The following is a 14,869-nucleotide window of genomic DNA, read 5'->3' as shown; positions in this document are numbered from 1 at the left end:
CATTATTTGGTAAATCAACTCATTTAATTAAGGCTTTTTTAAAATTTTTAAGCAGAATTGCTAAATTTTTGTTGCTTCCAGCTTCTCAGATTGAAGTATTTGCTGTCATCTCTTTTGGCTTCCGTAAAACCTGATTATAAAGTACATTTGACATCTTATAGACAAAACTTTGAATCTAAAAACTGACTTTTTTTTTTTTTTTTTTTTTGAAGGAAATGACTGATTTTGGCTGCTGTAACGTGTAGAATATTCCTTTTAAACAGATTTCCACACAAGACATTAGCAAACAAAGCACAGGCAGCTTAATATGTAATCTGTGCATGAAACATGTCTAATAATGAATTTTAGTTTAAGAAAGCGTAGAATAATCTGTGAAGGTTCATAACACACGACAGCAAAAAACAACATATGATTGTGCTTTATTTAATTTGTGAGAATTCAAATAGCTTTTTCACACAAATCACTTTTTTAATTACACAAATATATCAGTGGTCATGGTCATGTATTCAGTTTATTTATCCCTGTTTTGTTTAAATTAAATATATGACTAATATCACAGTATTGAAACACACAGACAAGGATCTATTTCCGGGTATCAGCTCGTCCAGTTTGTAAAAACTTTGATCTTTGAGAAGAGCTGAAAGCACCAACATGTGAAGTCATCGTGGCACCGTTCATGTTAGACTAAAGGTGCTAGTGGATAAGATATTATTCCAAGGCACTTTCCTTCTTCTTAAGTTACCGTTAAATAAAACTTTGTTTCTACAAGAACTGGATATGCATTAAGGCTCACAATATACCTAAATACAAATGCAGTGCTCACAGATACATGCGTTCCCCTCATTAAACAAGGTAGAAAAGTGCAATGTCAAGCGCTAGGGAGTATATAAAAATATAGATATGTTTCTGGACAAGTAACTGATGCTGAGCCGAGCATTTGTTCGCGTTTGCTCCGAGGGTTTTGGTAAGCTAATCGTGGGGTAAATAAACAGCAGTTGCAGCTGGATAAAGACCAGGTTTAAGTAGTGTTCATTTTCCTGTCTCGTCTTTCTCTAAATAGCAGGACTCCCCAACGTGAACACAAAACTCCTTCGGGTGGGATGCATGCGCCGGGAGAAAGCTAATTGTGCGGGCAGTGGAGAAATCTTATGGCTCGGGGGGAGGCTCCTCCAGGCTCTTCAGCAGATCTGTGTACGCGGACGAGTTTATGTAGCGGGGGGTACGAGTCTCTCTGCATCAGCGTGTAGATCTGCTGCTGAGCGTCGTCGAACGTGTGCGAGGTGGGCTCCAGCATATTGCGGTTTATCACGTCTCGAACGCGTGAATCCAAGCTGACCTGGTGAAGGTGTGGGAGAAAGAGAAGTGTGGGGAGGAGGGGGGGGGGGGGGAATTATGAGGGGAAACATTTGAGCTTTTTCTACCAGTGCATGACAGACAAGTGGTTAATCGGGAAAATAACCCACCAATTTACTGATCACGGCGATAGATATTGCCCCAATAATAATATTTTGCAAGGTCAATTAATTTGTAGGTTATGTAAATGATTTAGTCTATAAAAGCCTGAGATGATGTCTTCAAATTTGGGTATTTTGTCTGACCAACAGTCCAAAACCCTAAAATATTCTATACACAATAGTATACACCAAAAAAAAAAAAAAAAAAAAAAAGCAGCAGACCCTAAAACCAGAAAATAAATCCATAATAATTAGATTGCGCAATTATCAGTGTATTTTCTGTCGATTGACTAACGTAACCACTAATTTTAATCGGGACATTTTGAGTAGGTACTTGGCCTCGGTGTCTCACCTCTTTAGGGGAGAGAATCGAGATGAAGTCCTCGTATATTTGACGGACTTTCTCCTCCACCACAGTCTTGTTAGTTTCCTTTTTGAGCTCCTCGCAGGCGAGCCAGAACATCATGTTCTCCTCGCTGAACTCCGTCCTCAGGAACTGCCTGAAGCAGCTTCGCCCGGCTGCACTTTTCATCACCCTTTCAAATGACATCGCCCAGGACCGAGCGTCTTCCAGGGTAGGCTGCGGGCTTGAAAAAAAAGAAAAGAAAGAAGAACAGAATAGTGGCTATATTGATTCATTATTTAATTTTGGCAAAGGTTCTGTCGTGCACGGGTCACATTACCTGTCTTCACAATTAGTAGTTTCCTCTGTCCTGCGCTCACACGTGGACCTCTGTATTTTTTCGTCTTCGCTCCTAACAGTCAAACTAGATGAACAAAACACACACAGTGAGAACGGTTCTGCTTTGATCATGAGGCTATTTATAGTCGTTTGTCATCCAGGTCTGAAATAGCGAAGAGCCCTTTGATGTCGACTTTTCTTAATAAAAAAATAATGCACAAAGCAGATGTGAGTAAGAAATCACTCCTGCAAAACAACTGTATCTATAATACACTGCATGACCAAAAGCATACGGGCACCCAAATAAGTCATTTTTGGACATCCAATGGGCTTAATGTACGACTTTACCTGCCTCCACTCCTCTGGTTTTCTCAGCAGGTTCTGAAACCTGGATGAAAAGATTTGCTCCAATTCAGTCACAAGTGCATTTGGGCCATTCGCGTATCAGTGGACCTGGCTACCCCAAACAGTTGCCACAAAGTTGGAAACCCACTAGTCTCTAAAATTGTAGTTCTTGGGGTCACAAGTGAGGGGTGACCATGTTTGGGTTTTTTTTGCAGTCTATAATCAGAATATTTTCCTTTCTTCAGTCATTCAAAATGTCTCCAGATGAAACAATTAGGGTCATAAATTAAAAACGTGGGGAACCATTGGTCTGATATTATACTGCATGCTACAGCATTAAGATTATAATGAAGCTAAACATGAAACAATATACAGTACTTATGTGAACTAGGGGTGTCCACATGCTTCTGGCCATGTAGTGTAAATTGCGATAATATAAAAAAAAAAAAAAAACAGAAATGGGATTTATCTCCTGAACTACAGTTCATTGATTCCCTGCATTATAGCGCAGCGACACAGCGTATTGTATGTTCTGCTTGTTCCACATTTGAAATGACGGAACACCTCCAGCAGGTTCAGGTCAGTCAAGTGGGAGCGTTTGGTGTAAATAGTAAAATGTGTTATTATTCACCTCACCCTGTGGGGATCATATTGTGCGTAATTGAAATGTTCCCACGAGGTGAAGTAGCAGCTGGCTGTAGACTAATTGGTTCAGGTGAGGGTCCACTGAGAGCCATCCCACCTGGGAGCGTGGCCGTTCAAGCTTTGCAAGCATTAAATAGAAGTCATGGATGTAGAGACAAAATGTTTAACTCGTCCCCGGCGGAGTGAATTAGCGCGGCCGTGTTCTGCAAACTCCGTCCTCGGAGGGAGCTCGAGAAAAATGGGTGATAATTTCGAAACAAATTAAAACCCCCCGAGGCCTTCGGCCAATGAGAGCCGGCGTGGGGTCACAGGACCGCTGAGTTTCTGTTGCCCCGCGATGATGGTGTGGGCGGTGGTGCTGCTGAATGGGTGGGAGGGTGGAGGCAAAAAGGAACGCGCTGCTGAGCCGCTGCTGCCGAACAAACCCGAGAGAGGCGTCTTCATAGTATTCATTTTAAATCCAATACCGAAGTTGAAACACTCAGCAGGTTTATTCATAAAAATATTTTCTGCTTTTACATCTCTGCAAATTAAACATCTCTGGTCGTACAAAACAAGAGATCTGGAGATGTAAACTTGGACTCTGTTGCATGAATTGGGCAAAACAGTGAATCAAGAAAAATTTGATGAATTCAGTGTTTTTAATTGATAATGAAAATAGTGATTATTTGTAGTCGACATACCAGATAATCAGTACCGGTAAAATAATGACCTTTCTATTCATTTTAGTGTGAACAATAACATATAATAATCCATGCAATGCAATATGAGTTGAGTGGAAATGTAACTGCAAATATCCAGGTTTTGATGTCTTAAACATTGAAGGGTATTTAGGAACTTGCATCTCCTCCTTCCCTAACGGCTGGTGGGAGGCTGTAATTTAATGTATTTTGTACTGCTGCTTCCGTTACATAACATCCGAATGCATAAATATGAACTTGTCATTAACAAAGTAATCGACAGAAATCTTTTTTTCTTGCGTCTATTTCCTGCCTGTACGTTTCAGTGGCTTTTAAAGGACCATTCTGCAATTTTTTATTTTTTTTTTTCATATTCATGCATCATGCATCACTGTGGGTGTCGAGCAGTTTCCTTTCGGCTTTAGATTTTGAAATGCATTTTTGTGGGCTTCACTTGCTCCGTGGCTGGTCTCCACCCAGCAGCTGTGCTTTACTTTTCTGTATGTCATTGCTGTATTTTCATCCAGTTCAGCGGGCGACTTTTCTTTCTTTTTTTTTTTTTAGCAGTGTGCGTCTGCGGTGTGTTCATGCAGTGTTAAGTTTTTAATGCGAGAGGAGAACAAAATTCATTTTTCATCGTCTCACTGATCGTCATCCATCTTGGATTCTCTACAACAATATTGCAGCTTGTCAGTGAAAGTGATTTGTGAATGCACGCAGCTGACTTCCATGTGTTGCACGCATGCGATGAAGAGTCTCTCCCGGCAGATGAAACTCCTCTGAGGGTGATTGATATAGATGATAGATAAACCGCAATCAGGGAATCAAATGCAAGTGTTTGTACTTTCTAAAAATGTTTTAAACAACGCAACAATATGGATTAGATTAGTAGCCAAAGCCATTATTTCACCCTTGATTGGTTCCTGTCATCCGTCAGTAAATCTGTGAGTTGATGGGTTCTTGAACCCCCTCCTCCTCCTCCTCCTCCTCCTCCTCCCCTTCCCCCTATCGCCTTGGACCACATCTCTGTTATCTCCAGCCCTGCTGTGTGGGAATCAGTGGAGTGTTAGTTACCAGGAGCAGCTACAGCAGCAGCACCAGCAGAAGCAGCAGGCGTTTGAGGCGTTGGTGGGGGTGTTTCCCATACTGTGGCGCGCTTGGAGGACACTGGCAGCTGCTTCCTGATGAACCTGCATCTGTCTCTTACGCATCTCCACCCGCTCTGAGCCCCTGGACTGCAAGGAGAAGACGAGACAGAGAGAGAGAGAGAGAGAAAGAGCATTTACTGGAAGATTATTTCTGCATTAAGAGGGGACACGCAAACATCACAACCCAAGACATCAAAGGAGATCTGACAAGAAGAAAAACGTATTGATAAAACAATAAGACCTTGGCTCGGTCTTATTCTGAAATTTTCTTCAATGAAAAAAAAAAACCCCTGTCTCTTGCGGAATGCACGACCACTTCTCGACGCGAGGGATCAACTTCTTGTGCACCTCTGTAGTAGTCGACATTTTTGGATCCGCAAGCAAGGCGTCGTACGTCCTTCAGGAAGACATTTCAACTCGAACACCTCGAGAAGCCAGACATGTCCCACCGCTTTGTTGGATCATGCTGAATGTAACAAAACCCAAATATGATGAGCAACCCCCCCCCCCCGCGCCCCCGCCCCCCTCCTCCTGCCCCCCCCCCCCCCCCCCCACACACACACACACACTCCCCCCCCTCTCTCTGTCTGTGAGGGATGAGCAGTAATATAGCGACAAGGCGTTACTCTTGGACCGCAGCAATCGCATCCATCAGTCGCATCCTCGAGATGATGCACAAACACACACACACACACACGCACACGCACACACACACATACATGATGGTTGATGCAAGAAAAACAGCCAGTCTGAAGCCAAGCAGCCATTTACGGAATCATGATGAAATCATTTGATCAGAAAGGCTGATAATGTAATGAGCAGGCAGAGCTGATTCATTTTTTTTTTTTTTCTTTAAAGGCAAAAAAAAAGAGCCAGATCTGCAAATATTTACATCGCAGTAATCCGTGACATATTCATTTTGGTACGTGCACGAATTGCCCCAAAAATGAATCTTTAATATTTCCGTTTGCGTGAATGTCCAGATAAAGATGCTCCAGCAGCCTCTCCGGATCCTAGAATTACCCGCCTTATTTTCCGAGAAAAGATGCACAAACAAGGAGGACTTGACGTTGATTTCAGGAGGCCTACGAGCTGTTAAAAACAACAACAACAACAACAACAACAACAACAACAACAAAAAACATCAAACATGAACGTGTACTCACTGTGTCACCATGAATGCCAGAATACAGGTGATTTTTTTTTTTCCTCCCCTCGATCACATCCGTCTGCCTCGGCTTGACACAAACCAGTTGGTTTCCTCTCCGCGCATGCGTTTCCTGCAAGTGTGAAAAAGATTGTTCTGCGCTCATGTATTAACAGCCGGAACACAATGTGCGCTGTCTGTGGCAGCGACGGGTTCTTCAGGACAGACTGGGGAGCTCGCTGTCTGTTTCACAGCACAGACAATACTGAGGATTTTTTTTTTTTTTTTTTTTTTTTTTTTTTTTAAGTGGTCATTGATTATACTATTAAGCAGCTGCTGTTGCGTTGTCAATAAACGTGCTGTAATTTTGTCCAATTCTATAAATAAATGTATTATAGTCTTCATTTTGGTTGTTACAATAAACCCCCATCAGTTATCACCCATTAAGCTGCGTTGAAATATCGAAATATGCCTCTGTTACAAGGCTAATTCGTGATTTCTGCAACTGCAAAGCTGTCAGGGTTTCCAAATGATGCATTCCTTCCAATAATTTATAGATGGCAAGATGTTTTTTTTTTTTTTAACGCCGAGGCTCTAAATAATTCAATCAAACATCTGGAAAGCCCAATTGCAGCGTGTGCAACTTTACCTATCCTCACGAGGCCCAGCGTCGCTTGAGTCCACCAGAGGGCAGTGTTGATCCATTTAAACAGGCCTGCTTGTCAAAAGTCCCCAAACGGATGTGGAAATCAGTGGTGAGCAAATCAGGAGAATTAAAACTTAACGTTGAGCAAACAGAAACTGAATTATAAAACCGAACTCTGCGTGGCTTCTGTTATGACCTTCAAGTCTCTGCTTTTATGTAGGTTGTATAGAAATACGTCATGAATACCGTGTGAGAAATGTCTGACTTTTGAAAATGTTCGCCTGTTCATACTTTGTTAAACCATTCAATGCTATTTCTTGTCAGTCTATGCAATAGTCTAAATGCTGCTGTGCTGGAAATGAACACATCATGCACTATAAGATTATGCTTTTAGAGACTTAAGTATTTCAGTTTTGTTGTGACTTTCTATGTCTACATTTCAGAAATGCTTTTTACTCCATTTGCCACATTTTACGTGTCAATAAGTTGTTAGTGGTTCCACCAAAGAGAGATTTTTCCACTATAAAGAGGCTTGCATTCAAAAGTTCAAGTCTAGCAGAAGTTTGCTTTTTCTTCTTTGCTGCCACATTCATCATCTCGTGACCCCTTCGATTTATCTGGTGACCCTTTGGAGGGGCACAACCTCTATGTTTGGCACCACCGGACTAACTTGTTAAAGTTAGCTCTTCCTCAAGTAGTTATAACAGTAAAATGGTCTTTATGCACTGAAGCACCAGTCATCAGCTTGAGCTACTTATTAGTAAAAAAAAAAAAATGTTTTCTATTACTTCTGAGCTTTGACTTGACTGAGATTTTGAGTGCAGGGTTTCTGTTGGCGATTTTTTTTATTTCTACTTTTACCTAAGTAGAGAACTTGAGGGAGTCTTCCACCAGTGAGTGCAGTTTGATTTAATTTATTCATTGACAAACACAAGTTTAACATATTGAATCCAAAAGGAACACCAGAACAAACCTTAAATAACAATGTCCGTGTGTTTATAGGTTGTAAAGCACCTCAGGTCATTAAAAACCTCAAATACCTAGAGCAAATACAGCAGACACAATCTCCATGTCTCCAACTGTAGCTCCAACCCTCATTGCCCACTCTGAACTTGCGGACACAAATGAAATGTGTTTTCAGACTGCTGCAGGCCTTTCATGCTCTGAGGTATCGGAGCGCTTCATAATCTGACCAGAACAGAATCTATATGTTGAACCGCAGCACATCCACATGTTGAATGAGCTGTCTTCCAAACACACAAACGGAAGAGGAGGAACGCTAATCAAACTGAATGCATTTATTTATTCTTGCTGTATGGTTTCATTGTGCAGCACACATTGTAGAATAAGATTATCCTCCTCAGCTAAAATTGTAAATGAAACAGTGGAAATATGGAGATTGCAGCAGAGGAGGAGGAATGTCCATCCTTGTTTCCTCTCCGTACGTGTGACACAGCTATAAAATAAATGCAATACACAGAAGCCTCCCCCTCTAAGCTTCATGATAAATCAATGCATCTTGTAGCTGTAGTAATCTGTGAGAGGAATTGCCTCTTTAATGGGCCCTGCTCTCTGGTGAGATAACTGCTAGGGTGATCTACAGCTGGAACATATAAGCTCACCTGTGAATGTTTCATCTTTTCACATATCTGTACGCGTCTATAAACTGCCAGCAAATCTAGCCCTACTGTATGAGCATCAGTTTCTTTTCTTTTTTGATTCAATGAGGTATCAGTTTCAGAACCTCGTACAGGCTTCCGACACACATTCAGTAAATCAGCCAGCTAGCTGTCTGCCGAGGCAGTTTCCAGCAGAGTGGAACGCACAAAATGTGCAGTCACATATACTTTAGTCATTATGTTTCCCATTTTGCCCGTATGGAGCTCGATCCATTTAAAGTCATTACTCTTACTGTGGCAATGAGTAAAAATGTTTTAATGACTTGAGGCTCAAAAGTAATTGTTATTCACTCATTCTTTTGCTCCGTAATCTAAAGTAGATTTACACGTTGCATGCTCCGAGCCAGTTTATCTCCGAGCCACAGAGGTTTCCGCTGTAAAGACTTTACTTTTATTTTTTTTTATTTTTATTTGGCCGGTCAAATGTCCTTCCGACACAGCTCCAGAGCTTGGACGGCCATGCCGCGCTGTTGCGTATCCGAGTGAGAGGGAGGCAGCGGTGGCCTGAAGGCTGTGGTGGGGCTCCGCTGTGAAAACACACGTTTTGGAGGGTGTGGACCCCTGGATGTGTCCTGAGGGAAATCACAACTTCTGCTGACAGATTTGGCTTCATTTCAGGATTTTATGTAAAAGCAGAAATACCTCAGAACTGAAATACTCAGGAACAAGTGAAAGGTGTGCATTTTAAAAAGTAAAAAGCCAAACTTTTTATGCAAAATGTTCCATTTCAGAGAAACTTATATTACAAGTTCATATTTACAGATGCATTAATATGAACGTCATTTTTATTAGGTAGCTGATGAAATCTGAATTCATTTCAATTAGTTTACTACTACGTGTGTATTTTCCCCTGGGATCAGTAACTTCTTATTTTAGCCCCTCATTGTTTGTTTGTTGAATATATTTCATTAATCTGAATCTTCAAAGTACCATGTAACTAAAGCTGCCTAATAAATGCAGCGGATTAAAAAGTACAGAATTTGCCTCACTGAGTTGTAGAAGGGTAGAACTATAAAGTACTCAAGCAAAGTCCTGCAAAGTTGTATGTCAGTACAATACAATATACGAGATAATTAACCGTGTGAGGAGAAGGAAAAGAAAGTTATTGCCATAGTAAAAAAAAAATCTAAAATGCACAAAGAAAAATTAGGACCTCGGTTTTAAGCCAAGTCCAGTATTCACTCTCTTTTAGCTCTGCTTTGGTTAAATAAACTATACCCGCTTTCATTATAAGACCTTTGCTGCATTTCAAATCCAATCTATCGACTAACCCTTTAACTAACGATTTCAGAATGAGCTCATCATAATGGTTTACGGGTCACTGCAAGTTATTTCTAAAATTCAAAATTGAATGCACGTATAGCAACACATTTCCCACTGTCAGTGAACTGCAGCTCATTTCCACTTTAACTCAGAGCAAAGTTTTCATACCGGACGAAATTGGTTTGTCATGATTTAAACCAGCTGCAGGCGACTACGTGAATCAGAAGAACAGAGGGAGCAGAGGACCCCCGCCTGCACGCGGCTCAACGGAGGGGCATCATCACTCTGCAGACATTTGGATAAAATGAAGCCTTCAGAAGCGCCTTAATTTGTTTTCTTGCGACAACCTCGCGTGTGACCGAAGGTTGCTGCTGTCATTTTGTTTGTTGTTGTGGAAAGAAATACGCTGTGACAGCTAATCGCAATGAGCTTCATCCATATGTTCTATCCAGCAGGGAGGTGGAATCATGTTGATGAATATTATCTTTCGGCAGCTTGCGGTAGAGCATTACACTTTTATTTTATTTTTATTCAGGACTTGAATTCAAATTGATGCTCCTTGACTTCGCTCTGTACAATGTGCATGCATAGTCAATGATACCTCCCAGACCTGCTAGAGTTCTGCATGTAAGCTTCAACTAAACCTCTGCATACATGCTGTACCTACATAAATATCCATACTGCAGTAAACCTGTATACTCTGTAAGTTTAAGTGGTCTGATGACGATACTTTATGTAGGACTGTTAAAGATACAGTATGGTCCATCAAAGCTATGGACATTAATCCGCCTCTGGATACTTCTCCTATGCCTTAAAGTGCAATACCACCGAGGGCCACTAGAAGTTGGCTCCAAAAAGGCTCTGACTCCATTGACTTCCATTTCACTTCTCTCATTTTTCCACAAGTTATTTTAGTGATGTTAGCTAAAGTCCTTCTTTCTTTTTAGTTTTCTAGCAGGTCCATCTGAAAATAATTTAATCAATTCATAAGAAAATAAGCCTAAAAAAAACAGTGGTTTTGGGGGCTGGTCTGTTTGATTGACAGGCCTGTGGTGCAGTCAGGTTTCCGCCCAATTAGATCGTCCAATTTCCGCCCAATAGGATCGAGTCAGATCCACCGTTCGCTCCTCCCCAGCTAATTCAAATATGTTCACTTCTGACTCCAAACCGCTACAAAACCACAAGATGGCGATGGCCAAAATCCAAACTCGAGGCTCAATAGTGGCAGTTCACAAACAAATGGGTGAGCTCACTGTTGGTTGCCACTTGGTTTACATTTATGTTGCTAATACCCTTTAAAAAAAACAAAAAACAAAAAAAAACTTCAATGCTTCCAAGATACAGTGCAATCATTAATTCGTGCATTTTTCAAGATTCCCAGTATTTAAGTAGACCATAATTTCGATTTTTGGGGGGGAGTAACGAACATGTAATGACATAATCCAATAATGATTTCAAATTATATATTGTGGTTTTAAATGTGCTCTTTTGTGCTTTTCTGTCCTCCAAGCATTGGATAGTGCTCTTTGCCTATATATATATGCTGTATATCCTCGGGGTGAAGAACAACAGAAACACCTAGCATAAAGTGATCCAATGGACCTGCAGTCAGAGTGTGTTCCCAGGGGGAACATGCCGTAATGAGAGGCATAGAGAGTAGGTAATGGAGTGATGAGGGCTGAGGTACTTCATATTCACGCCTCATTCACTGCCAGAGAGCAACAGTGTCCAATTCTAAAGGCAAACACACAAAAAGACAACATCAGAGAAAAAAACCCCCAGCTATTTTCTCTTCAAAATTGATTCTTCAATGGGTTTTCCTGAACCTGAAATCATTTGCTGGATCACCCCCTGGTTTCTAACTTATAAAACTGATATGGCATCCAGTCGTCATGATAAACTGAAGTCATACATCCTCCTCCACCTCTCTTGTCCCTGCGTGCTCATACATCCTATGCAGAGGTCTGCGGTGACACCATACATCTTGGTGTTTTCACCACCGGCACTCGGGTGGGCTGAGGATGTTTTAAACATCCGTCCGGAAACCTGTTAAGGTTTAATGTTCTGCTACCTCTATTACTCTGTTTCAAGGCTCACCTCCTCTCCTGCGCAGTGCGACTTGAAATATACGGCAACTAATTAGAGCTCTCTCAGGATTAAAATGAAGGCCGGGAGAAATGGAATATGTTCCTCAAAAAAATAATTGGACTGAGACAGTGACGGCTTGCCGATATATGAGTGCACTAGAGGCCGTATAAAAGTTAAAAAAAAAAGACCCAACGTTTCTCCTTTCACCTCTTCATGGCAGTTACGGTCTCATATTTTAGGATTTGTCAAGGATCCATCTTATTCATTCATTACTGGAGATAGACAAAGTACTATTTCTGTCTCTGTAGTTGTAGAGCAGCCTCCTGAATTATGAGCACCTGCACATTTTAAGCATCCCACTGCGGCAACATGGTCTTCTATACTTCCCCGCAAATGCAAAAAACATTAAACTCAAGCAGTGAAGTTCAGAAACAAAAGTAAAAGTACATTTGTTGGCATCTGAAAAGCTTGTAATAGCTTAATTTTATGAGTTTTCAGGGCACAAAAACCGTTGCCATCATTTCACCTACAAATGCTGTTCTGTCACAGAAGACACAAAAGAAATGCAGTGCATACTAACTTATGTGAACTAATTCTTCTTAACCTACGAAGTAGTTCGTATAAGACTTTCTAGACATTAACCTGATTATTTACAGCCGATACGTTTTAATTCTTTCGACTATTAACATTTGTTTAAAATATTAAAATGCTATAAAGTAATTTGCAGTCTATTTGCTATACTACAAATATGACTTTAAGACAGTTTAATGATGCCAAACTGTTTATGACATTTATATGGCATAGTAAATTTTAACTAATGGTTAAATTGAGCAACATTTTTGCCAGATATCACCTATAGTCAGTGATTTTTGCATTAAATGGCACTTCAGTGTTTACCTTTTTAAATTTTTTTTTATCCTTTTTGTTCTCCAACATTAGAAGCACAGACAGTCCTTCCTTCAATTTGCAGCCTGTAAAACTGCCTGCGCCCACATCACAGTAGGTAATTCACAGCTAACACCAGTGGCATTTTCCTTTTATTTTCAGCAGTTTGTTTATAACAAAAGGAGCAGGAGGACTCTGGGTGGCAGAAACATGCCCACACACGAACAACGGGTCATTTACTCCTCGGTGGCCCATAATCTCTTCATGACAACTGTAAAGAATGCCTCTGATGTTACAAATGCAGCTTTTATATCATTATAAAAAAGCATTTGCTGAACCTGTAAGCCCCTTGTTCCAAAAATAGGACAAATTATTTAGCGATTTTGGAACTTCTCAAAACGTTGTCCTGTCTGTATTGCAGCTTGAATCAATTTTCCAGCAAATTCAGAGTTGCACTGCAGTGTTTTAAGATGAGCCTGAGATAAGGCTTGCTTGCTGCAAAATCTGTTTTTGTGCTTTTCTTTGCATCTAGAAGTCCGGTGTCATGATTGCCCAGTTGTTTGTTGTTGTTTTTTATCCTCCACAGTGAGTCAAAGTGATTCATATTCCGTGTAAAAGGTCTTTTTTGACCTTGAATTTTCAACTCTAATTGCAGAAACTGGCTGTTCACTTCTTGAGGCATGACTTTTAGTTTTTTTGGTTGTCGAACCTCAACAACTTAAAGATTTAAATGTCATCTTAGATGAGCATCCAGTAACTGAGCTGCCGAGAGCAAACAGGGACTGGTGGGGCCTTTGCTCAAATTGCCCTCCAATGCCAACATTAACAGAATCATTCTTGGGAGATGAACTGTTGTAGGATGATATCAGTAAAAAACACAGTGAAATTAATCTATACCTCATAAGAAAGACACAGAGGTTTGTGTTCCAAAATACGTGCCTGCTGATAGAAGTGTCCCCTGTGATTCCAATGTCTCAAACACCATGACAAAAAAAAAAAAAAAAATCTATCAGCAGCATTCTCTCATCTTATCAGAATATAGTTTTTTTTAAATGTATGACAAAGGAAGAGGGACACAAAGACAAACACGATTTGTATGAATTTGTTGCATTTGAGCTCGGTGGTCCAAGCCCCACAAATAGGTTTGATTTATATTCATGAATAAGGCATGAAAGTGCACCCACCTTCTCCTGATCGCATTTTCTCTGTCAAGATACATTTTATTAATATAAATCACAAATTTGCGCAAATGGGATTTACATTCCTGCATTCGTGCCATCTACAGCAGTGCTTCACCCTCTATCCTCACAGGCCGTTGATTTGCTTAAGGAGACACCGACAGGTGGAAAAAAAATGTAATTATTTTATTCTTTTCTAAGCTTTGAGAAAGTTTTACTGTAAAAATGCATGTGAGCAAAGCAAAAATGGAGCAGTAGTTTAAAAGCATCACCTGGTTGTGAAAGTGCAACAACTGTAATTCAGGGCTGGATAATGGGAAACCTGAAACTATGTATCTTGTGTTTCTGTTTTATTAATTTTACGCCATGCACTAACAAACAAGACTCTCTCACCAATAATTCGGCACACCTGGGAGAGTCTGAGAAGCTGTCACAATAAATCTGATCTGATGACTGTCAAAGCAGTTTTACTCTACACTTGTGAGGAATGAGTGCACGCAGTCTAAAAAAAATGCTGCAATAGCTCGGAGGGTGTTAGTGTTCAACTTCAAATTATTGAAGCCGCTCAGTGATTTCACTGCTCTTGATTTTTTTGTGAGCAATGAAAAAAGAAGAGGAGAATAATCCAGCTTAATTAGATTCATTTATGAGGCACAATGCTGGTTTTGTGCAACATCCTTGGAGTAATCCCCTATACGTAATGTCTTGAGTATAAAACTGAGAAAAAGGTGAAAATCAGTGAGAAGCATTTTTAGATTTAAAAAAAAAGGTGAAAGAAAATAGTCAAACCGGCATCATAAAATAAGCATCCATAATTCACACGTATAAAGTGGCAGTTAAACAGAGGAGAAACAATGTTAGATTTAATCATTTATTAAGAATCATCACTGAATAATATGTAAGAGGCAAAATACAATATTAAAAGATCAATCCAAACCAGTCAAAGAATGCACAAAGCCAAAAAACACAAAATAATCACAATAAATGAGAAGTTTGTTTCAGGTTGAAGCTAACCAGAGTTTCTGAAGA

The 14,869-nt window shown here is 40.3% G+C and overlaps 1 protein-coding gene across 1 annotated transcript; it reads right to left on the bottom strand.

The window, feature by feature from the left end:
• Positions 1-402: 402 nt before the first annotated feature.
• On the bottom strand, positions 403-6,292 carry LOC138204379 (regulator of G-protein signaling 20-like). Its single transcript, XM_069159597.1, is given in 6 exon segments — positions 403-1,218; positions 1,220-1,336; positions 1,807-2,041; positions 2,138-2,221; positions 4,881-5,041; positions 6,121-6,292. Coding segments are annotated over 6 exon segments (816 nt in total). The 5' UTR covers positions 6,268-6,292; the 3' UTR covers positions 403-1,146.
• Positions 6,293-14,869: the final 8,577 nt, after the last annotated feature.

This window comes from Embiotoca jacksoni, unplaced genomic scaffold (genome assembly GCF_022577435.1).
Source record: "Embiotoca jacksoni isolate LCO1_2020_lvr unplaced genomic scaffold, fEmbJac1.0.p SCAF_25, whole genome shotgun sequence".
NCBI lineage: Eukaryota > Metazoa > Chordata > Actinopteri > Embiotocidae > Embiotoca > Embiotoca jacksoni.
This window is presented reverse-complemented; position numbering and strand designations above follow the sequence as displayed.